The sequence below is a fragment of the Athene noctua genome, chromosome 4, assembly GCF_965140245.1.
Source record: "Athene noctua chromosome 4, bAthNoc1.hap1.1, whole genome shotgun sequence".
Classification (NCBI taxonomy): domain Eukaryota; kingdom Metazoa; phylum Chordata; class Aves; order Strigiformes; family Strigidae; genus Athene; species Athene noctua.
Genome location: NC_134040.1, coordinates 12,490,574 through 12,516,107, shown reverse-complemented (window position 1 = coordinate 12,516,107; position 25,534 = coordinate 12,490,574). Strand labels below are relative to the sequence as shown.

Here is a 25,534-nt window from a genome sequence, read left to right as displayed (position 1 = left end):
GGTGGTTCCTTCACTTCTAGTTCAATCTTACTCAGATAAAGGGTATATTCTGTTCAAAAAAATTTTTACTTGAAGAAAACCAGACAAGTTTGGCTCCAAGGCACTCTTTTACTTGTCTTAGTGTAGTAGATAAAAGCCCTTTATCTTTGTGTAATAACCTCTCTGGCAGTCAATCGTATTTTCAGCAATTTCTTCTACATGTGGTCCTATCCAATGAGAACGACCTGCCTACCAGAGGGATACTTGGACAGGACAAAGAGGCCTGGGAATACTGAAGCTCTCCAAGAGATGTTTGTATAGATCATCATACTTGTGGATATTTTTTACCTATTGGTGGTAGCCTTGAGAATCTGGCCATGAACATTAGCTACAGCAATTATGACAATATGACAATGTACACCTGGTATTGAAAAAAAATACCCAGAATAAGCTTTCATCATACTTGTTATTTTAAATTCTATGAGCTTTCCAGAGCTAGCACTTCTTAAACCATAAACACATCAAAAATCCTCTGAGGTTAGGGACTGGCATTTGTCAAGACCCAAGTCCTGCAATCACATGCATGAGTATTTTCATAAGTGATCAGATGCAGGCTCAAGAGCCCGATTTAGACAAGTTGCATTCAAATCTAAGCTTGTAATCTACCTGTGCGCTGTACTGTTTATTTAAACTTTTCTTTTTAGAAGGCACTGCGGTACTTTGCATGCTTTGGTATAAGCCAGCTCTAGTCATAAAGTAAGTGCTATAAATACACCACAAAAAATAAGAGGAAACTGCCAGAATTCTCTTATGGCAAATGCAGTATTCAAACATTTTAAATGTGAGAAAGTAAATTCCATTTTAGAGGATTCACCAACTGCAGTGGTTTGCAGACACTAACATTCCACACAATGTGCTAAGTTGTAGGAGGAAGCACAGGGTTCTCCCCATCCCACAGAACAAATTTCACTGTGATATACTCACATAGATCACACGGCTTGGGGAACCTGATGTACTTGAAGCAGGTACAGAAATAATACTCTCAGAGGAAGTCCTTGTTTCCTATTGCAGGAGAAGAGAAGTGAAACAGATAAGAAACAGAGGAGAGGGAGAAAATGTAACTGTTACTTCAAAGAGAAGGTGCCATACAATTTAATTTAACCTTTACCATCAAAAATGGCGTATTACAGCTAGCTCAAAACATACAGGCATACCAAGGGATTAAAAATGAAAGAACACTTTTAGTCAATCAAATTAACTTTTGAAATGAAAGCATTATTTTACATTTGACTTTCTTTTCCCCTCCCGTCAGAACAAAATGGCCTGGACCAGTTCGGAGCTGCCGGGACAGCCTTTGGGCACTAGCAGAGACAGGTCAAATTACAAGATGATACAGTGGCAGCATTTTTAGTCTAAGGTTATACCATCAAGCCAATATACATTGCTTCTGAAACGTGTCTCATTGCGGTGCCATTCACTCACAGCAAACAACACAACAACCTGCAGAGCATCCTGAATCACACCCAATAGGTTAGCTTCCCTCTCTCTGATCGTAAGACTACCAGATAAATTTTAATGCTCAACTGGTTTAGCTCTGTTTTCAACCATTTTGGCATTCAGAGTGACAGACTTTTATTGCTTTCTTTTTGGTAGATTCCTTTATGATGAAAAATATAATTACTTTTAAATAACAAAGGGTTGTGAGACACAGTGATATTAACCATGAGTGAACAGACCTGACATTCATAATCGAAGTTTGAACAAATCTTACTATGAAATCAATTGATTTATATACCCTCTTTTACCCAGGGATGTTAATTCTGGGTAAATATTCTTTCTCATCTATGGAAAAGTATGACCGTGATAGCAAAAAGTACATGTTTTTCCATATGCTCAGAATGACCATCATTTACTGTCCCGCTGAAAGCTGGCACTTCTTACCTGGAGGTTACAACGGTTCAAACCCTTAAAAGGATTATTATGCTGTCAGGTCAAGGTAACATTCTTCCTACTACTCCAGTCTTGAAGTATTTACCAGCTTTTAGAAGCAATATGTGAATATACCTGTACTGTACTGTGTTAGCAGAGCAAACAAAGTAAACGATCACAACTATCCTTCCACTGACCTTCTTTAACCCAAATATTCCTGTGGCTTCTCTGAGACAATACATGGAGATACTTATCCACATAAAAAAGTTTCAGTCCAATTGTTTTGGCATGTCTGACTGGGATTTTCAAATTTTCTCCCTCTCATTTTCACTTGTCTCACACTGAGGCTCTGTATACACACAGGTCCAAGGGGACAAGCAAGGCAATAAGAGAAATACTTGTTGCTGCTGCTGAGATGATCATTTAACACAGACAGTGTAATTGCATTGTTCTTCTGCATAGTTAAAGCACACTGCAGTTTTCCAGAACTTGTGTAAATGACATGAAAGTGTCATCAACGCACTGATGTCATGGGCAAACCATAATTCTCCTTCATGATGTCCTTACAGGAGGCCCAATGCAGTAGAGGGGGGGGAAAAAAAAAAGAAAAAAAAAGAAAAAAAAAAAGACAAAAACTGCACTGTTCCAATGTTTTGAACCCTGTTAACTCAAATGTCAGTTCTGGATTAACCTCAGGATTTCCTAGATAAAGCTTCAGAGCTTCTTTGTGTGTCATGTGCATCAGTGGAGTGTGTTTTAAGGTCACACAGTGTAGCGTGACCTTAAAACACATAAAATACCTGGACGAACATATTTAATAAATCTTAATAAATTCCAGGAGTTTTTTCATGGGCTCTCCTCAACTTAGAGGTGCCATCTTGTTTTTAAGAAGAACTACAATTCATCAAAATTTCTAACTTTCACAATCAAAGTGTAGAGTCTCATCTTTCTAAGGTACTTCTGGGGATTGCTTCCATGCTTCCTTACAGTATGGTTACTCTCACAACTTTTCCCACTTCTCTTCCTGGTGATTAAAACCTGCTCATTCCACATCTCACACACACTCTTTATTTTCTGCATGATCCATTACCCTTTTTTAGCATCCTCAGTCCATGACTGCTACACATAATCTCCTTAGCTTCTGCAATAAAATCTCACATCTCAGTTGACTCTGTTGCTTCTGTTCATTTCTCTACTACATTTTTATTCTTCCTCCATCTCTTTTTTCCTTTATTCCTTTTAATAATCATTATTCTTTCTGTTACTGTTTGATTCCTCCTGTCTTCTCCAGCTTCATCCCTTCTGTTTACAATCTCACTCTCTCATCATTTTTCTTTTTGCTGTCACTCTTTTTCACAACTTGTTTTTCCCGTGCACTCCACCTCCAAAGTTTTGGAGTGTGCTGCCACTTACTCCCTCTGCCTTTGTCACCTACTTTAATTACATGCTGTGCATGTATCTATATAAATATATAGAAAGGTAACTTTTAAAACCAACAACGTTTTAAAACCATCAAGGTTTTTTAAACCAGCAAACTCAACCAGTACATCCCATTCCTGACTTGACAAGTTACGTTGAAAAGTCTATTGAAATGATATCCTTTTTTTCAGTAATGCACGTAAAGACTAAAAAAAGAGGAAAAATTCAAAGAAAAGGAAAAATGACTAGACTTGGGAGAATTCTTTGCGCTCCATTCTGGGTTTTTTCCCCTACTCAAACAAAACCCCCACTAACTTTCAGATACAGATGTCATCTCTGCTGGGGAAGAGGCAAACTCCCAGCACTCAGGAGAGATGTGTTATAAATGACTTAGCCTTTACACAATATCTTACAAGTACACCTTATTTGCCTTTGTGCTGTCTGTCTTTGAAGGAGGGGAAAAAAAATTTGCAATAAATTACACTGGGTTTTAGCCCTTCAATTTCAGTTACTCAGCCAGTACAAAATCCTTAGGAAGCCTCAAATACTGCTTAATAGTATTAGGCTGAATCAGCAGCACTTATTAAAGTATTTTGACAAATTTAAATATACATGTATTAAAAACTACATTTTATACTGAAATGCTACTTATTTGATATTCGGAGCTTGTCATGGAGAATTCCAGGGCAGTTGCTTCCCAAGCACATGGGTACAAGAAAATACAGCCAAAATCCTTCAGGGTAAAGTCCAAACCAAATTTTTTTCAAAACTGTAATTTAGTCAAAGTTGCACTTGCTAACACACCAGATTTGTAAACACTATTTTTATAGCTGCTGCCTGCTGTTCTGACTTGTCCCATGTGCCTTCTGTCTAAGCTTTGATAAATCAAAGCAGAGTTTTTTTTCAAACAAGGATACCAAGGGTACCAGTTGGAGCATCAGAGAACATCAGAACTGAAAAACCCCGTACTTGGCCTCTGCATTAAATGAGATAGAACTATCTCAGTTCCACCACTTCAGAGGGATCACTTCCCCAGCTACAGATCCATTCTTCATTTCCTAGGGGCAGCTTATTCATCTGCTAACCTTGTAATTATTAAGGTTGCCAGAACTCCCCCCTTTTCCCCTTGCACACAGACAGATGCACAAATCATTCAATTAAGGAGGTACTTAAAGCCAGAGATTAAATTAAGTTGGGGGCTGGCTTGCCAACATTTTACAAACAAATAATAAAAAAGAAATTCCAAGGAGAGATTTTTTTGTAAAAACAAATAATGTGAAAGTCCTCTGAACTTTTAAGTGCAGAGCCACATAAAAAGAGGTCATGCACTGATCACATCATAATCAGACAGGAGTTTAAAATTATTTTTTTTTCTTACTCATATTTTCACATTTTTTCCTTACTCAGCTTATACATATAACTCTTAGGTCAGCATTCTCCTCAAGATGTAGCTTTAATCATTAAGTAAAAGCAGAATATTTATATTACATTATTACATTAACCTACTAGATTTCTGCCATTTAAAATTTAAAATTACAATAGTGAAAAACTTCCAAACCCTTCCCTACATGCACACTTGAAAAAAAGGGATAGAGAATAACATAACAATGGAATAACACTGGGTAAAAATACAGTCTTTTTACCTTGTTTTTTTCTTCAGCCTTTGCAGCCTGTCTACAAACTGGATGCCAAATGGATGTACCTGGAAAGTAAATTTAATATTTTGCTTAGTTTAGCTCCCCAGTAAGAACCTTAAAATGTTTAAAATAAGAACCTTATTAAACCTTCCTATAAGGTTTTGTAAGACAGAGCATACTGATTCCACCATAGTCACTATTTCATGGATACACTCAAAGCTAAACCAGACAGCTTCTCAACATCAGGAAGCTTGATCACATAGGTTTTAGAGACTAGGTGAACTACAGAAAGCTGTATGTACTTCACTACGTGAGACCAGCATCAAAACCTGAGTCCTAAGAAATGTGGTATAGGATCTCTGGAGCTCCTCCAGCCCAACCTCCTGCCCTGAGCAGGTTCCATTGCAGCAGGCAGCTCAGGGCTGTGCTGTGCCCAGCTGGGTTCTGTGTATTTCTAAGAATGGAGATCCCACAGCATCTCTGGGCAACGCGTTCCACTTTCATGGCAATTTTTTTTTTCTTTTATGTAATTAGAATCACCTGTACTCTTATTATACATATTCTTTTAACAGTCTGGCCCAGGTCATACTAAGTAGCACACTGTGATGGGATGGAATAGCATTGTGGCATTTAACACTAGCTGAAAATCCAGATTTTCTTTCTGAATTATTCACTGTACTGATTCTGCACTTCCTGTGTGTTTGTCTCTCATAAGTCAAATAGTAAGAACTGCATAAATTCAGAGGAATATCCTAGAGGAAGCAGTAAATACAGAATGAACCAATTATCTACATGTAAGTATTAAACAGAGGATTATGAACGCCAGAGATAGAAGTAAACGTTAAGTGTGAGAAAGAAACTTAATAGTTTTGCATTAGTCACAAAGTCTTTTAAGACGTACTTAATTTTCAATGGAAGTGGAATGTGTGTAACTATATAAACAAAAGAATTATTTATAAATTTTAACAGTAAAAAAGAACCTTTATGTTTATGCCTGTCTGAGCTTGGACAAGCCACAAACTAAAGCTCCACACAGTTAAATAATGTGAGTGCACTGCAACTTCTGCCTGACTAAATGGAAGTTGAGAACCTTTGTGTTGTAAATGTTTAATGTTTATACTGGGTGGAGAGCACCAAGAAGAGTAATTGGAAATACTTTGTTTTCACAGCAGTTTGATAGTTTTCTAAGCAGTGGATTTTGGAAACATGATAGAAACAGAAAGTCTATTTCCCAGAAGACAGATGGAGATCATTAGAATTTGTTTCACAAAAATAACCCAGATGAACCCAAACTCCAGCAGTAAAAGACTATCTATAAGTACAGACCGGATAGATTATGTTTAATAAGTTACTGAAGTTTTTTGGGACTGAACCACTAAGAAACATCTTTATAACACCTTTAAATTCAATGGTAATTTACCTTCCAGTTACAAGTCAGTCTGAGCTTGCCCACTGAAAGCATTTGTCCCGACTGCTGCGTAAGTTGATGTAAATCTTCCCAATGGTTTTAAGAAGTACTTAGATTTTTTTTTTTTGATTTTTTTTTTTTTTTAATTACTCCTACCTATGGTCAAGCAAAACTATCTGGGAAACTTTTACCCAGAAGAAAAAGAGTCCTTTCACTCAAAAGTCATCTGCTGGCCGACCACTGATGACTCAGTTTCTGCTAAGGAACATGCAACACCTAAAGAACTTTACAGCATATTAAGAGGATAAACAACAAGTTATAAAACCCTGAGCACTGACATTTTTTATTATCTAACATATCAGGTCAGGCAAGCCAAACACCTCATCACAGATCTTTCATGAAGTTAACACCATTTTCTAATGAAAACTGTTCTTCATGTGAAGGCAAAAAGCGTTATGATAGTAAGCCGATATCAGAGTTTCATGCACCAGAAAATAAAGTAAGATAGGTCCAAATTAACAGGACCTGAGCATACTTTGCAATTATTTGAACTAAAATTCAGCACAAAACCTAACAAATATCCACCCTAACAAAGTGAACTTAAAGAGAAGATTCACTAGCAACCCAGTTTCAGAGGGTTTGAAATCTAGAAACAAATTGGTACTTTCGTATCTTTTTTTAAAGCACTGATTTCCCAGGGGATTTTACTACTGCTAAGCTACTTTTCAACTGGAGGAACCACAGCATTTTCTGGCTCCTGAGGGAGAATCCATGAGCAAAGACAAGGATCATTATGTCTTTTAACGAGCCAGTTCTTGTTGTAAACCAAAGCGACAATAAAACTGTCATTTTAAATAACATACTAAATTATAATTAGATCTTACTGAGACCACTGTTGTGTTTTAAATAAAGTCTAACTCTTCCGGCTTAATGAATAATTTCAAACTATGCTTCGAGAAAACTGAGGACAATTGCAAAGTTGTAATACCGATCTGGGCAAGCATGTGATTTTAAGATAATAAACCAGCCTTGCACTTCCCACATCCTACTGTTTCTCAATTCTGTTTTCCTTTGAATAGATACTGCTAGTCAAAGACATAGGCAAAAGCCTTCATTTTCTCTGGTGTCCAACCCTGTATTTAACTGTGTAGACATTGTTTTCTTTGATCGGTTTAGTACAGCTAGAAGTTGCTACATATGAAATACAGATTTTCGCTCATAACTATGTTAAGTAACTCTTTTTTTTTCTATTGAATAAATTATTGTGCAAGTCCTTCTCTATTACCTGACAAGACACATTGAATTTCTCCCATGCAAGCTTATGGCTGCATAAGGTATAAGCATACTGCATGGTAAGGGCTTGAGCTCCATGGCATCCTCTTCTCCACTCTCTGAGAGCACTTAGGTCTGTCTGAGGGGAATTCAGGTAAAGACCTTCAGATTTTCTTCTCATACCAAATGGGCAATGGGTACAGATCTGGTCTTAGGAAAGCAACAGCAGCCTCAGAGAACCTGCTGTCCCACATGCGTGTTGACTTTCATCTGGACCATTTATCAATGCAAAAAAAAAAACCCACATTTTTTAAATAAATGGGAAATTTTATAATCTTCTCTGTCAATTAGTTCCATCTGCAGGAAATAACTGCTACCACTTACCGTTTCTGTGACTCACGCTGCTTGCTATTTATTGGATTTGAACTGAGAGCGAAGTAATAGGTGAGTAAGAAGCAACAAAGGTTTGGTTTTGCTTTTTCTTAGCCTACACATCGCATTCATCACTTTCTTTGGTAGTTATGAAGTGCGAATATGTGAGAAGCAGCTCAGCTATGCTAGCAGGTATGGGCAAGACAGCCATACTGCCAAGTGTGAGGTTTTGGTTTTTGCTTGGTTTTGTTTTTACCTTGAAGATACATTTCTTCTCCTTCTGCAAACATCTGACCGCACCTGACACATCGTGCGCACGTTGGGTGATAATGTTTTTCTCCTGCCTGTTTGGGAAAAAAAGTACACATGATTAAGTATACTGGTTAGTTTAGCAGCTTCACTATGAGAAGTTTTTCTTTCATCTTCTAGGATATGATTAATGAGAATAAATTATTTAACGCCAATTAGTTCAACAATCTCCTACAATCACAAGGCTTATTTTTGATTATAGACAATTCATGATTTAAAATATAATTAAGGTCTCACCTACACAAAAAAAGTTAATATGCAATAGTTAAGTCTCTGAATTTACAGGATGGAAATGATTTTATATAGTGAACACATTTTCCCTGTAAACAACCATACCGTGCATCAAGTGCAAGGCAGCTGAAGACTTACCAGCACAAGGAAGTTGGGAGGTCATAACCTTGAGCATGGATTTGCAATTCAGCTGTACATTCGTCATGATCCTACTGAATATATAATCTTAAAGCACAGCAAGAACCATCTTGTGCAAAGAATGTTTGTACCTGCTTTGGAAGTGTTTTGCAGGTAACAGGTACTAAAGGGTTTCCATAAAGAATGTGTGTGGCATGCCTACAGGAATGTAAGTTCCGAGCTGACACTTCTGGGTACTGTGTACTAACTTCCTCACATGGACAAGCTGGGAGCTTTGCCAATTATTCTGAGATTAATCCACATAATTTAATACCACCATTTTAATTGACTGGAATAAGCACAGGACTGAGCCCTGTATTTGCTCAGAACAGCTTAGTAACTCATCAATTTTCATAAATTTAAATTCCCAATTACCTTATAACCCCATTAATTTAAACTGTTTCACCCTTGACCTGAGTGTATTTTTCAAGAGGAGACATCTACCTGCTATAAAGGAGCAAGTGTCTGTCTATGTCAAAACATCAATGTGTAACACAGAGAAGGGTGATGTTAACCTCAAACAACTATCAGAAAAAAAAGCCAAGATTCTTGGATCAAGGGGTTTATGCAGGACTCAATTTTGGTAGCTCGTCCAAAATTCAGTACTGTGGCTGAATGTGGGCAAGTTGTTAGCTCCAGTTCCCACAGGCAAGGACAGCAGCACCACAGAGCTATGTTGGCTTAAATCAGGAACAAAAATAGCACTCCGGGAGTTGTGCTCTTCTGAGTGAATGACGTGGGCCCACCCCTCAAAACTGCACCCCTACCCCATCTTTCAGATGATACTCACAAAGCAGAGTTCAACAGCCCAAAGCCGGCTCTTGTGCATGCTCCCAGCACTCCTCACTCTTCAAAACCCCTACAGAACTGAAAGCCAAATCTTGGCCTCTCCCTCCTCCTCTTTGACCCTGCACTCTTCTGTGCTAGACAGAATGGCCCATGGTTTAAGCGGCTTAAGGACACTTCCATTATGAACAAAAACCAGAAGACCAAGAAACTCTAAAGCTTAGAGCTAAATTAAACTAAGTTTAATTTAAAGTTAAGCTAAGTCTGACTACAGTAGAAATTCTTCTGGAGTTAAAAATAAGCAAATTTTGGTCCAGGTAGAATGTCTCATAACTTGCTTATCTAAAAAGGTTGAAAGTGCTACTAGGATTGTGTGTGCCTTTAAGAAATTACTATCAATTGCCCCATTGTCTTCAGCATGTAAATGTGCTCTCAGAGCAATGCACTGTAAATCCCCTTCTATTAATCTAGAAATTTAACACTGTTAATACAGGGACGATTTGTCTTACTCTTTTTCATTGACCAAATGTCAAAACTTTCAGAGGTATTTATACTACAGAACATAATCTGTGTTTGGGGGCTATTTTGCTTTTCACAATATCAAACATAGGAGTGTGGTAAATTCAGGTTAAAGAATCTCTGGTTTTACTTCATCAGTGTTAACTTGATGTACTCCTGAAAACCTCTTGCTGCATTTAAAATAAGCAGTGAGGAAGAGCAATGTATCACGTAAGAACTGCTATTTTAAAAACAGCTTGTTCCAGTTCACTCTTCACTTTATGGTGCCATTTGTGCAGACCACTGAGTGATTTTTGCAACTTTAGACATGGAAGATGGTCACTACCAACTGTGTTCACACCTTAATGTATCAGACCATGAAGTATCAGCATAGGGCTTAAACCTCAGATTTAAAATTGTTTGGCTGAGTGCAGGTGTTTAAGCACAGAAGGGTATTTAACTATTACCAGATAAACTTAGGTTTGAAATATCAAGCTGAAAAGAAATATCATTTCCCTTGGAAGATGGCTACTGCACAAGTATTGCTAATGTAATGCATAGCCTCAATAATTTAATTGATTTAGCATAGCTGATACAATTCCCAGGCTAACACTCTCTAGGGAATTCAATTACTACTTTGCTATGTCAGAACACGTTCTCAGATAACCTGAATGCATCACAGAATAAAATCTATTTCCCCAAATTTAACAGTACAACAGAATACATAATTTAAATTCACTCTGTATAGTATGTAATATCAACTAGCTGTAGAATTACACAGAAACCTCTTTTATAGCTTAGATATGATTACAACAGAAAAATCAGGGGACAAAGGTGTAGTGATCCTTTTGCTGATGCTCACAGCAGGATAACTCCAATGGATTTTCCATAATTACCTCTGAATTAAAATGGGGCATACTCAAACTTTTCATACAACTCTAAGTGCTGACAGTGGGTTTTGTTCCCCCTTTTTTAAAACTTTCTACTTTGTTCCTTTTCTAACCAAAGCACAGAAGACATGGCAGACTCTTCATCCCTGTTTAAAACAGATCTCACCATCTTTCTAAATGAGAGGTGATAGCTGAATCTGACGTTAGAGACTTGATGAGGGAATTAATTAATAATATTCCCTGATATGTTTATACAATTAGCCTGATTAGATACTATAAATTATATTTAAAGCTAGGACCTGGATGTGCTGAATCTGAACGTGAATCATAGCCTCACTTGGGTACACGCCAAGGAGGCTTTCATCAGTACCCTTTTCTCCTCTCTCTTCAGACTATTTCAGAGGCTTCATCTCATGGATGAACAATCAGTTCCAGCAGAACCTAGAAATTTTATAAGCTTAGGGCAGCAACTATTTTATGTTTTCAGTTTAGTTGTAATGATGGCCTCATTATTTTTTCTTTTCTTGGTTATAATGATGTGAGGGAGTTTAATGCAGCAACAAATTCCTAACCATATGGTTACTTCTTTGCACAGTTTGAAAGCTTAGTTTGACAGATTGTTGTCTCCGTGTTTAATAAAATATCAACACACACATAGCACTGAAAAAGCAATATTCATCTGTGAGAGATCTCTTATGATTCAAGTTGTAGATTGTAAGAAACATTCTCAATATCCTACATTTGCTTCAAGACTGCATCAGGTCTTTGTGCTCAAGCATCCACATGTGAAGACAGTAGTATTATAAAGATCAATTTAAAGATTAATTCTCAACAGAGATTTCCTCAAACCTGAAGAGCAAAGTATGGCTTTAACAACACAGTACACTACCAACAGTTTAATTTCTCTTCAAGTGACTACACCAGCTTTCCACAACCACCAAGGGAAAGTTTTGGTGGAGCCAAAACAGTCCTTAACACTCCGAGACTCCATATCATTAATTACGTTGTTCCCTTTAGATATGAGGGACTGCCTTGAATGGCAAATCTCTTTACAGCAAGCAGAGCCTTCTGGGCTGGGTCAACATGAGGAATGTTCCTTCCAGCAGAGCCATGGACCTCCCCACACTCCCTGCCCTACGCATGGGGGCACCACAGTGTTGCTACCTGTCCCACAGCACATTGACAAGTAAACCCATCCTTCACTTCAAACAGGATCAGAAAGATCTGAAACAAAGTACATAAAACTGCCTTTTCTCATAACTTCAGGGCTTGTACTAGATAAAAGAAGAAGGAACCTGATGTGACAGATGCGAATCACATCATTTAAAGCACCAGTTGAAGACAGTAAGGGGTGTTATCCTAAAGTCTGCAGAGCATTATGAACACAAGGCATGGAAAACATGCAATGCTAGCAAAACCCGAGTAATTCATACCAGAATGAATAACCTTACCTAGTTAAGGTTGGGTTTTAAATTTGCTGTCATCACTGAGGAAAAAGATACTACATTATTGCAGACAGCTCAGCAAAAACCTCTGCTCATTCTCTGGCTATGGCTGCAATAACTGATGAACTGGTAAGAATAGATAAAAGATGATACGTATAATAATTGTAACTCTATTACAATGACATTGCTCATCTGGCCTCTCATGCCATTGCTCGGAGTGTGACTGATGTAAATTTTTACGGCAGTTGAGTGACAACAGCCTATGGATGAAGGAGAAAGGGAGAGATTGAATCAGTGCAGCCTAAAGCTCAAAGTGCAAGCTGAGTCCTGGAAAGAATACTCAAGATTTCTGATTACTTTCTCACCAGTGAAGTCTAAGTACATCCTACCTCACTGCATTACTCAGTAAAGTGTCCAGTAAAGGAAAGAAAGTAGTCAAAGTCATATAACATGTTAAATAAACTCATACGTAACTAACTATTTGGTTCCTTTCCTGAAAATGAAAAGTTTTCAGTAAACTTTTTCCTGTAAAAATAAAAATAGTAGTAAAAAAAATCTATCTTGTTATAAAAATGCACAGTAGTAACTGACACCTATTACTGCTGGGAATAAAGAGTTTGTGGAAGTGAGAAAGGGTTAGACTGCTGCAATGATTCAATCATATCAAAGCATATTTTCCATTTTAAGGGTAGAATACAATACAGGTTGCTGTAACAGTGCATTACTACTAAGAGTTATCTATTGAGGTAGGTCCAAACCCTGACACCCTCATACTCTAAAATCTCCAAATGAAGTCCTAACTATATCCTATCCTGGACAAAGGTAATGGAAGTCAGCCTACAAAACACGGAGCCTGCTGGTATGCCAAGGCATGGTGCAGTTGCATGACCCAGAAACAAAGCCCACAGAACTGATATAAAGCTTTCTTAGTTAAAAGCTTTTCACCTGGAACAAGTTTGTTAGAGAGTTGGGTCATCATCAGACAACCACCTGTCCAAGCAAAGGGAAACAGAATAAAGTACAAAACTGCCAACAATCAATACGTCTTTCCATCTGGCAGCTTCTCACCCTGAAATGAAGGGCTAAAGCTCTTGTGAAAGATAAGACTTGACTGCTGCTATCTGTTTAAGTGGAAGGGAGTTACTATTTGTTTGGGATGGGAAGGGGAAAAATGCTGAGGTACTGTATGTGGCAGGTGCACCCGCCCAATGGAAGCAGAGCTTCTTTGGCTGTGAAGTGTAGCAGCTCCGGGCTGCCTTTGCTCTTGGGGCTTCATGGCAGTTGGGGCCTTTGGCCAATGGGAGCCACTATCGACCACAGGTCAGATCCATCCTGGGTATAAATGGAGTCCCCTGGGGGAGCCATTTTGATCTCGTCCCCTGGAGCAGCACACTGTGGTTGAGGACTCTCCCTTAGGTCAGGACACTGCCCAAAGAAACTCCTTGAGGTGACTTAGGTCAGGACACTGCCCTGAGCAGGTCTTCAAGGTTAAGAGCCCTCACTTGTTAGGTGAGTGATAGAGTATTTTGGGTTGTCGTTAAACCCTAGGGAGTGGTGCTTTGTTCTGTGTTTTGGGTTGTCATTAAACCCTCAGGAGTTGTTCTGTTCTCCTCTCACAGATATTTGAACCTGTAGTTTGTGGAGAGCTAGTTAATTGTGTTGACAGTAAAATTTTTAAATTTTGGTGGTTGGTTGTTTATTTGAGAACCTCCATAACACTGTAGTGATGGGCAAAAGTTTAAAACTTCAGTTTAGAAAATAAGTTATTCCCTTTTCTATTTGTTGTCTCTATTTATTGTCTCCATTACCTGAATAATTTTCATTCACATGGACATTCACACCCATTCATTAAAGGGAACTGAGATTTCTCCAAGTGCCCATTGTTAATACATCTAATAGTAGAATTATAATTCAGTTTAAAGTCAGGAGGTGTGCAAGTGCACCACAGAATGATAGAATAATTCAGGTTGGGAATGACCTCAGGAGGTCATCTAATCCAACCTCCTGCTCAAAGCAGGGTTGATGCTCAGTTCAAATCAGTCTGCTCAGGAATTAGTCCAGCTGGGTACTGAAAAACCTCCAGGGATGGAGACTGCACCACCTCTAAGAACATGGCTCCAATAGTTACCCTTATAGTGATTTTTTACTTCTTTATATCCAGTCAGAACTTCCCCTCTTTTAATTTTTGACAGTTGTCTCCTGCTCTCCCACCATGCACCTCAGTAAGGAGCTTGTCTCCACATCCTTGAGGGCTTCCTCATAGGTATGGAAATGCTGCTATTAGGTCCCCCTAAAGCTATCCCTTCCCCAGTATGAGCAAGTCCAGCTCCCTAAGCATCTCCTCACAGGGTATGTGCTCATATCCTCAACAATCACGGTGGTCCTCCACCAAACTTGTTTCAGTTAATCAGCATCTTTTGCTATAGGAGGGCACAAAGCTGGATGCAGTATCCTTCATGTGGTCTAGCAAATGCTGCATATTAGGGGGATACCTACTGGTTGTGGTCTTGTTCAAATTTTGCTCTCTAGGCTAGTGGCCTTCATCGCTGCCAGGGCACACTGCTCATGTTTAGCTGACTGTCCACCATACCTCATATGCATTTCCAAGCACTGATAATTGAATATAAGACATCAAAGTAAATCAAGATGTGCTTGAGGTGAATAAATCATACTGAAACAGAACATAAAATCAAGACATAATTCCCCGATAAATGAACCCACTACTGCTTTTAGCTTATGTGAATGCATTCATATAAGTAGATCTGGGGAGAAAAACATCTTAACACTGGGTAAGGGAAGTTCATTATGTACAGTTTTAAATTCAAAATTGAGGAGTATGTACTTTCACTAGGACAGAGTATGCAAGTCAAGGAAGGTGAAAAACTACTAAACTCCTTTAGTGGATATTTAGTTCATCCTGTTTATACCTCCCTCATTCATTCCTCAAATGACTGTTTTTACTGATATAGTAAACTATTATGTGAATGAACTGTCCTTTTTCTTGGGCGCCAGAAACCAATAACAAAATACAGGTATAAAAAGGAACACCGGATATTTACCTTTATGAAATTTAATACAGTTTTTGGACAAGATAAAGCATTTTGACATTAAATGGCCCAACCAGTCACTGCACTGATTTATGGAGGAAAATTCACAATTTCTGTAAGTAAATGCGGTTCCCTTACTTTGGCTGAGCTAAGGTTTTAGTTCCTGCTCCCAGAGCTAAATTAGTTTTTATTTAATAACTCTCTGGCCTAGCAGCACAGAACCGGTCCAGAAAAATCTTCCTATGAAGTTATTCCACCTTCTAGGCTGAAATCGGGGGTTGTTCTTGCTTATTCCCACTTGGTAGTACAACCCTCCTGTTCTTGGCCAGCACACAGACATGGGATTGTGCAATGTGGGTTTAATCCTAAAGGCTGTGTAAAATCTAAGGCCCAGGTGTTTGTCCTTCTGTCTTTATCTCAAGAGTACCATGGAGGAGGTGCACAGCACTGCACCAAGTGTTGTTCAATGGCCACATGCTCATTAACTTTGCCACTACATCCACATAGTGGCATATTATGTGGACTATAGTGGCTCCATAGAATGGATTCTAGGGGATATTTTCAAATTAGAGTGACAATATTCAGAAAATCTGATAACCTTTGGTGCTTGCAGTAGAATACTGTGCTCAGTTACCAGTTTTAAGTGTAACCACATAAAATCTCCATTCAGGGTCCTAGCAAAGCCAAAGTTTTGCATATGCTATAGAGTAACTTGAAGGATTACACAGTAATAGTTGTATACAATAATGGCTAATTTCATAAACAGCTGTCATGTCATCTACTGGGTATGAAGGGGCATACGACATTATCAAGACAGAGGTATCTGGCAAAATATCTACTGGCAAAACAGTGCCGAGGCGAGAAAAATGTGAGAGCCAGAAGACAGAGAATTATGTAGAGGAAAATTCTTAGTAATTCTCTTAGTCACAGTGGACCTGACTCACCACTGAGTCACTTCAACAGTGTGCCAGGGCAAACGAACCGTTTTCAACGGGATTTACACCAGCGTAAATGTAGTGTAATGTTTTGAATCAATCCTTCTCCTCATATTCTCCTTACTGGACTCATTTATCACCCCACTGGATGCCAAGAAACAGTCATGCGAAATGTTCAATATATGCACCTGCAGCATTACTTACAGCTCTAGCTGTCTCACATGTACAGTTATTTCATATTGTCTTGGTTCTGGCTCATCCCACTGTACTTTGCAGAGCCTTGAGACTTCCCACCCACATCTGAGTCATTTTTATTGCCTCCCACACACTCTTTATTCTCCCAGGTATAAAGTGCAGATTGAATGTACCAACAGGGACATTTATCTCAGAATGGTAGTAATCTACTTATAGTGGACTCTCAGAAGGAGAAGTTTCTGATGCTTGTGGGAGAAATAAAAAAATAATTAAAAATCTCTAAAGGGAAATATTCAGAAAAAGAAAGAATAGGAAGAAAAATCAGCACTATTATAACTGTCATCTCCTGTGACATCTGCAAACAAGTTCTGACTCAGGAGCAAATTCAGGCCTGCTGCAGTCAGGAAAAAGCTGGAAAAGGCCAATAGCACATTTTTTCTACAGAATTTGGTACATGATTCTGTAAATCAAAGTAGTCTGTCATGCCTAAACTCACTGATTTTGCACTCAGTTGCTTTTTTTATGCAATGTGTGATCTGCCCCTTTTGTCTTTTTCTTCTCAGCTTTGCAAATTTTTCTTGCCACCCACTGAGACTGGAAGAGGCTTCTGTTTTCATTTTGCTCAACAATCCCCTTCATTTCTTTTCCACTTTTCTCTCCCACTCCTTAAAACCCACTTACGGGCCAAGACAAGCTGCAGCTGGCTCTCACTTCTGTCATCCCTTGATAGGAGAGAGGGAGTGAAGAAGGAGAAAGATGACTTGCAGACATATTCCCCTTCTTTTTTGACTTTGCAGCTGTGCATTCAGCCCACCCATTTCAGATGGGAAGAATGAAGCTGCAACTAACACTGTACAGCCCTGGAGAGGCAGCATGATTTATCAGATGAAGCCAGCACAGCTCTTTTTGCACTGGTCACGGTGATCCAGGCTGCAACCATCTGAGGACAGAAGGTGTCTCTCATTCCGTGCCTGAATAAGGACTGATATTTTGGATCCCCAAATATAGCTGGACCTGAAGATGCTGCTGTCATATGCCGAACTGACATTAATAGTCCTTCCTGGAAGTCGGAAGTTGCTATTTTCAGACTCATCCACACATTTCCAGTTCAAGGTACCATTCAGAATTTCTTGCTTTGGGGCGAAAAAGAAATTTCAAGCAGCACAAAAAATGCTGAAGGTTGGCAGGATGAAGAATCTTAAAGATAAAAGAAATGAGTCACACAGGCTGCTTTCCTGCTCTTAGCAGACACACAGAACCATTGTGACATGGGCCAGAGCATTCTGGAGATACTTTATCAACAAAGCCAATTGTCACTAAGTGCACTTACTGCTGCACCACTGTCATGGTTACAGGAGAAAGCTGGAGGGAGGGGCTTGTGCTGTTGACTGGATCATGGGTAGGTCCTGGGCACTGCTGAGCAGTGGTCTGGCCGACCGCAGTGTACCCCAGGCAGGAGTCAGAAGACCACAAGAAATTAAAGAAATTATGCAAAGTACTAGGATGAGGAACTGAACACATCCAAAAAGTGCAGCGTTTCACACTGTCAAAATAAATATTCAAATGCTGGCAAATTGCACTAGACAGTAATGCATCACCACAGCAACATATCACTTAGAGAGCCACTGTAACTGACATACTGTATGCTCTTTGTGTCTGAGGCTCAGAAGGTATAAGGTGACTACTGGAATCACTGCTTTGATGAATTAATCAATGAAGATAGTTTAAGACAACTGGTACTACACTTCTGCATAATGGGAAAAGGCAGTGGACACCATTCACTTGTCTGCCAGGCTCAAGAGTCAAACTACGCACTAAAACTCTAACACATACAAACCACACAGGCACAAATGCACAGCAGCACTACCCGGGAGTTTTCCCGCACGTACAAGAGACATCCTCAACCGAAAAGCAAGCAAGCAACTGAAAAAAGCCCACAAAACCTGCAATAGTCATTATTTCTTCTCTATCAACCAGTTTCCCTCAAATTCTAAACTTCTCTTGTGTGTTATTCAGAAATAGCTTGCAGAGTCCCTTGCTTTGGTTAAAATATAACAGGCTTAAGCTATCATCAAATCCTACTCAGTGCTCTTCCTCAATAAACCTAAAAACCGATTTAGAGGGTAAACCTATGCAAACACTTCCTTTTAATACGTATTGTTTTTTCCTGACATGTCAACAATTGTGAGATTTTAACAGTTCGGACAATAAATATGGATAGATGTTGCTGTATTTCTGAAGAGAAGAGAGATGGTTGGAAAAGGGAAAGGATGAGAGTGGAAGATAAGGTATGAATGTATCTAAAACAATACAACTGGGCTACAGAAAAGCCTAAAAGCTAAGGTCAAAACATTTGCATTGCTATTTATTATAAGCTTGCTGGTAATATTTTTAATGATCATGGAATCATCAAATATCTCAAGTTGGAAGGGACCCATCCCCAGTCCAACTCCCTGTTTTAAATCAGAAAGTTTAAGACAACTGTCAGTTAACACTTACCCAGCCAAGATACACTGATGATTAACCTGCCTTTGCAAACCAGCAGCCCCAGACAAATGCAAGTGCCACCAAAACGCAGATCATTCTCAAACTGCAAAATGCCTTGCATCTATGCATTGGAAGTGTGAATTAATGTTTCCTACCTTAGATGGTTTCCTTTTGCAAGAACTAATGCTGATTTATTTAGATGTATCTTTTCCAACAGTTTTCCTTCTTCTCTTTTGATGGGAGAAAACTGGAGCAGAGAGCAGTTTCTAACTGAAGATCAGTACTGAAACTTGGATTCTTTTGCTGCTCTGACAGCCTTCGCAAGGCTGCCCATGATACAGGAAACCCTTTCTCGTATAGACGAAGCTGGTTTTATTGCCCGTTTCAGTATTAATGCCTATATAATAAGCTGCTCAAGTACCTTTCACACATCACTAGGTTTTGTTGTTAGTGAAACAGCAGGGTAACAGACATTTCAGAACGAACCATTCTTCCACACTGCAGGCAGAAATCTGTACACCCTGCTGTAAAGAATTAGTCTCGTCTCTCTGCTATACTGAGACTTTTGCAAAGGGAAAAGCAATTGATTTCCAAAGTGTATGTGGCTGTAAACAAAAGCAGCTCAACACTAGGGCAAAGCAAAAAACAAACTACAAAAAATAAGATTCATGCTTTAATTAATAAGTCACTGAGGTATAAGTGGCATTTAAGTGACATATAAATTATTGACATTTCTAGTCTCATCCCTGCCTCGTGCCTACTGCATTTGCTCCCTTATTTTAAAGTAACATATGGTTGTGATTAATAGATTTTTTAAAAAAATATATTGATTATGCTTTCCCAGACATTTACAGACATGTAAAGCAGAAAAATGTTAACCCTTTCCTCCCCCACATATACTTAGTGCCACACTGCCACATTAGGATGCCTGCTACAGCAACTGGACCCATCTTTAAGTTTAGTAAGTGATACAGACATTTTCACCAGCACTTGTAGGACACATACACACCACAGGCATGAAACTGCAAATAATGGGACAGTTGTAGACAGAAGTCTAGTCAAGTGCTGAAAACAGCCCTCTGTGCTTACTGAAGCAGTTGGGTTGCATGTAAATAAGACCTAAGAGACCTTTCCAAAAGCATAACTTCCAATGTGTTACACTGTCAAATTTTATTCACATGAAATTCAAAACACCAGCAAATAGCAGTGGAGATTCAACTTGTTCATCAGCTACCAGTACAGTTGGACGTGGAGGCCTGCTATGAGGCAGCTCCGCCTGGCCGTTACTGGGCTGCAGCTGCCTATCCAAGCAATCACACCTGACCCCCTTAACAGCGTATACTGCATTTGCCATCAAAACTTCCCCAGGAGATTATCTTTGGATATGAAGTCTTCTTCTAGTGACACAGGGTATCATCAGCTGAAACAGCAGATGAATCCCCCAAGTCATATCTCACTATGGGCTGTAAACGTTAATGAAGCCACAGAAATAAACCACTCTCACCAGGGAAAGTACTTTCTTTAGGAACAGTGGAAGGGGTTACTGTCACTGCACAAGGCAGTGGTAAGGCATCATCTGGAGTACAGTGTCCATCCATGCTGAGAGAAGGTGGTTCCAGCTTGGAATAGACAGTGAGAAGGTCCATGAGCATCACCAGAAAAGCCTGGAAATGACTTTATGAGCAGCAGAGAATTTGGTTCATTTGGTTTTGAAAAACATATGTTAAGAGGAACTAAGACTTTTTTGCTATAAATTCTCCTTAAGAGTTCATGAATTAAAGGGGAGAAGATAAAAAAAAAAATCTAAAACCCAATCTGTACCCAAAGAATTAGTAACTATATACAGACCACTTTAAAACAGAGAGGTGCTAGAATTCAGATGAAGTTTCTAAATATGTTAAGGATGTTAAGGAAACCCAGGCATGTTCCCCAGGAAGAGACCAGAAGTCATCACTGGCTGCCACACAGCTCCTCGACACACATGAACAGCCTGCCAAGCTCTGCATGGCCTGTCATGTGGGAAGAGCAGGACCAGGTAGTCAACTCATCTCTGCTGCCTCTGAGAAAAACAGCTAGAAGACTGTTTAAAAAAAAAAATCACAAAACAAATGGAAAGTGTTTTCTTGATTGAAAGGGGTTTGTATCAGGCTCTGAATTCTCATGTGAAATACAGTATATTTTTAGAAAAAAGGCAATCACACTTATTTTGTCTATTTTTATGATATACTCCTTAGCATAAGTTGAGATTTTAATTAATAAATAACTGCTTGTGGTAGAAGAGAGAAAAAAATATTTTTAGTGCTAAATGCAGAGAAATAGATTGCAACACAACAAAAGGGAAATGGCTGGTTATAAAATCAACAGCCTGTTATTTAAAAATGTGTTTATTTTCTCTGTTATTGCAGGATTTTAACTATTGGTGGATTGGCAACAGAGCTATAGCATGAGCACTAAAATAAACCCTTTTTCTCCCTAAAGGTTTTCAGCTGAACTGCATCTTAAGCCAAGCTATAAAGTAAACTTCAGCCACCTCTTGCTCCCCATTTAAGATGAGCAGGGACAAAACAGAACAACTTCTAGGAGAGTACTGATATTGCATTAAACAGTGCTCTGTATAGTTCACAAGCAAAGCAAACTTTGCCCATAAAAGCACTGATGGGCAGGGTTTTTGTAAAACGAACAGCAAAACTGTTGCTTTTAAAAGCACTAGAAGGATTTATGGTCTTCGCAAATTAGCTGCTCAGCCTCTTTGTAGCTTTTCCAGTACGAGTTCCCCGGGAGACTGGGGGCAAGCCAAGGTGGACTTGAGGGGAAGAAAGAAACAAGAAAGGAATTATAAACAGCTATCCTGTGTTTAAGCCCATTTACTACATGGAATTGATCTGACCCTCAGAAAATGAGCTGAAGGAAGAATTTAAGTAACTAAATCATCACTGTATTTGGCTTTCAATGTACAAAAACAGCCATATTTTTATAAGTTATCAGTAACTCACACTAGCTGACTCTCCCTTCCTCCTCTGCTGAATAAACAAAATGAACAAGTGTTGGAAAGGGAGACAATATTATAAAATCTGGGCACAGAATGACTGTGGAAGCAGCTGTCCTCCTGACATTATCACAGAAATCAGAGATGGAAAAAATCCTATTAGGTCATATAGTCCCTCCCGTTGTCATTGCAGTACTGTTCCCTAACACAGATTTTCCAGTGCCTTGTCCAATCTTGTTTTAATACTACCTAAGTGAGGGCTTCCAGAGACTGGAACGGGCGACGGTTCTTCTGCTTAGTAAGTATTGCTGTCGGGATTCTCTCCCACTTTAACAGCATTTTGCCCTATTATTTCTGTACATCTTCAGATTATATTCAAGATGATAAAAAGAGATACTGAACTTTTGAAAAATGTTTCAGGATTCCAGACAATTCCACAAAAATACATCTTACAACAAAAAAACGCCATGGCTGCTTTTCTTTTTTTTTCTGTCCTCCTGACCCCGAGATACACAAACATATCAACAAGTTGGCTGGTAACAAACACATGCCGAGTTCGATACCAGACAGCTGGAAGATATCAGCCACAATTCCACATCTTTTGAACAAGTCCATCTGCTGCAGACAAACAACAAATGACTTAACCTTGTCAGCTCTCTGCATTCTTTTAAATCTGTTTTCTTAGGTCATGACTTCTAGTCTAGCTTCCTAATAAAATAAGGTGTACACACTCCCTCCTCATCTGACCACTCTCCACAGTCAACACTGAAGCTCAACAGCCATTTAAAGTGGTCCCCTACAGAGGGCCTTTGTTCATGGAAATGACAGACTGATCACCACGGGAGCTTCACACTGTGTTGTCACCTCTTGACCACGTCAACAGGCAGTGGAAATATAAAGAAAGCTTCCAAGATACTTCATGGAGAAAGAGGGGATGAGAGCAGGTATTCTGGGAGATGTCATGAGGAACAGGATCTGTCATGATAGCAAAATGCTAGGATACCGTACATGCACACATATTCAAACTTCATTAGTTTCGCTGCACGCAAAAAAAAATAATAAAATTATATAATCTTATGGAAACAACATTAGAGACATTAAGTTTCCAGGTTGTTGTAACAAGCCTCCAGACATTAAGTATCAGTTCCTGTTCAAATCCATTGCCTGCTTCATAATAACTTCATCCTATCTTTCCTATTTGATAGTGACAATATCAGACATTGATGTGCTTTTACAGATCGTGAAAGTCTTTTCTCCTTTTTTTTAAAAAAAGGTTTCAGAATCTTGCATGAGTATTTTTTTCACAGTGACAGAAGAGAATCAGTGCTACAGCACTGTTATCAGAGCAACACAGGGGAAGGGGAGAGGAGGAGGGCACACATGCACTAACTGAAAACATCACCTTGAACTACAATGACATACGTAATCAGTATTAGTAAAATTCCTACAACAGATTTAAATAAATCGGTTTTCTCAAGTTTATTATTAGTCCATCTATAATAAAAACAAGGAACTCTCCTGTTCAGTATGTTCCCACCAAACAGAAGAAACAGACACAGCCACATGTGCCCCCAGGTCTCACAAATCCAACTCAGTGCTGTTACTATGCAAATCTTTTCAACTTTTTTTCGTTTCATCACCCACAGAGACAGTAAGGACTCAGTTCTTAATCACATCACACCACATGCTATTGTTTAACCATACTGCAGGTAAAATAGTACCAAATAAAAAACCTCCCCTGTCTAACCCTAACACCTTAGTATGGACTCACTGTTTCCTTCCACTTGCTTCTCAGTTCCTGTTTTGCCAATGATTAGGCCTGGCATAAAGGACACAGCCCGCATAAAGATGAACCAACAACCAAACTGTATTTGATACAAAAGGGTCAGTACATGGTGTGTGCTGGGGGTACAAACAAGTCAGTCAGATTATACATAATTGACATCAATCCCACTGACCCCAGCAACGACACCGCATGACCAACAATGGGTGGAATAAATGGTGAAATGCAGTCTCCCATAGAAGGGACGGGAGACAACCGAGTCAACAAGCCAAACACATAAGACCAAGGAAGCCACATACTGAATCTCTACACAGCCCGTGTTTACAAAAGCCAGACCTGAGTGGAGCCCAGTCCCAGGGAGGCAGGAGGTCCTTCCCCAACAGGGAACTCTGCACAGGGCACCCACCTCACACACAGACACTGCCCCTGCCTGCAAGTGGTCCCAGCTTTTATCCCTCAGTGGGACACCTGACCTTGGGTTACTCAGTGCAGGACACCTGGGGTCATTTACCCAATGGCTCCGTCTGCAAGGCCGCCCACCCTGGAGGGAAGCCTAAAGGCAAACTCACCACCCCCTGGTGAAGGGCTGTGGGAATCACCCACAAGTCAACCTTAATTTGGGGCTTGGGGTTGAAACCCCAGCATTTCAGTTCCTACCTAGCTATAATTGTCCATCATTTGGATAGTTAAGTCTTTGTAGGGCTCACTGCAGATCTTTCTATGGTAAAAGTCCTTGGGGACTTCTCCAGGCTTTCTAATTGGGGAAGAGCAAGAAGTAAACTAAGTGACCTGGGGAACCTCTTCCTAACGCCAATATTGCTAAGGCTTCACCAGACACAGGGAAAGTGCAGAGAGAAAAAGTCAGTAATTGATGATATTGATAGGATAACAATACACTTAGATCCAAGGATAAATTCTATTCAGATCAAAGGAATATATTAATTTCTGACTCTGGATCAGTTATGTGGAAATCTCCTTTTCATAAAGCATAAACATGCACCTAAACAACCTCCTTGATTTTTAGAACAACAAACTCAAAATAATCCCTGCAACATAGCTCATTTCTGGGTGCAAAAATACATTTCAAATGATTGATTTTAGTTTTTGAACAGCTTCATCCTAACTCTGGGGATATAAAACAGAATCAAAAAGCAGAAATAACAAGGGAATTTAGTACAAGTATTAAAATGTGCCCAACAACCCATTCACTTATTACTTCTGCTACCTGGACACTCTCCAGCACCACAAATATCCATTTAGAGAGTGTGATTATTATGTAATCAGTAACAGAAGAACAAAAAAGGAATTATAGAAAAAGTTTGTAGTACTTCGTAAAAGCAACATTAAACTGTTGCATTAACGCTCACTTGTGAGCATACAACTACATGCAAAAGAGCAAGTCTCTGTAGACTTTGAGATGTGTTTGAATGACAGGTTCTCCTTACCTCGAGCACTCTTCCTGTGATATACTTCTCACAATTGTCACATCTGATACCAAACTTTGCATGATAGTCTGTTTCGCAGTATGGAACACCATCCCTAGGGAAGAACAACAGGCCATACAGAGATTGCTTTATGTAGGCTCTTACTGGGAGATTATACAGCTAAAATTTATTAATACTTCAACAATTCATAGGGTGTTTCTGGACTTTCCCACCTATCAAATAATTGTATTTATTAATTTTCTAAAGAACTGAATAGTTAATTAACTATTCTGGCCCTTCCAATTCTACCACGATCCCACTTTCC

At 39.2% G+C, this 25,534-nt stretch overlaps 1 protein-coding gene across 2 annotated transcripts in view; it reads right to left on the bottom strand.

Annotated features, from left to right (window-relative positions):
- The window catches only part of ABLIM2 (actin binding LIM protein family member 2), a 146,590-nt gene that overhangs the window by 48,382 nt on the left and 72,674 nt on the right, over window positions 1–25,534 (bottom strand). For both annotated transcript variants that reach the window (XM_074904458.1, XM_074904457.1), the window contains exons 7-10: window positions 25,231–25,324; window positions 8,273–8,360; window positions 4,971–5,029; window positions 964–1,041 (exon numbers count right to left, since the gene is read on the bottom strand). In XM_074904458.1, the coding sequence (XP_074760559.1) occupies window positions 964–1,041; window positions 4,971–5,029; window positions 8,273–8,360; window positions 25,231–25,324 (319 nt within the window). The remainder of the gene's footprint in view (window positions 1–963; window positions 1,042–4,970; window positions 5,030–8,272; window positions 8,361–25,230; window positions 25,325–25,534) is intronic.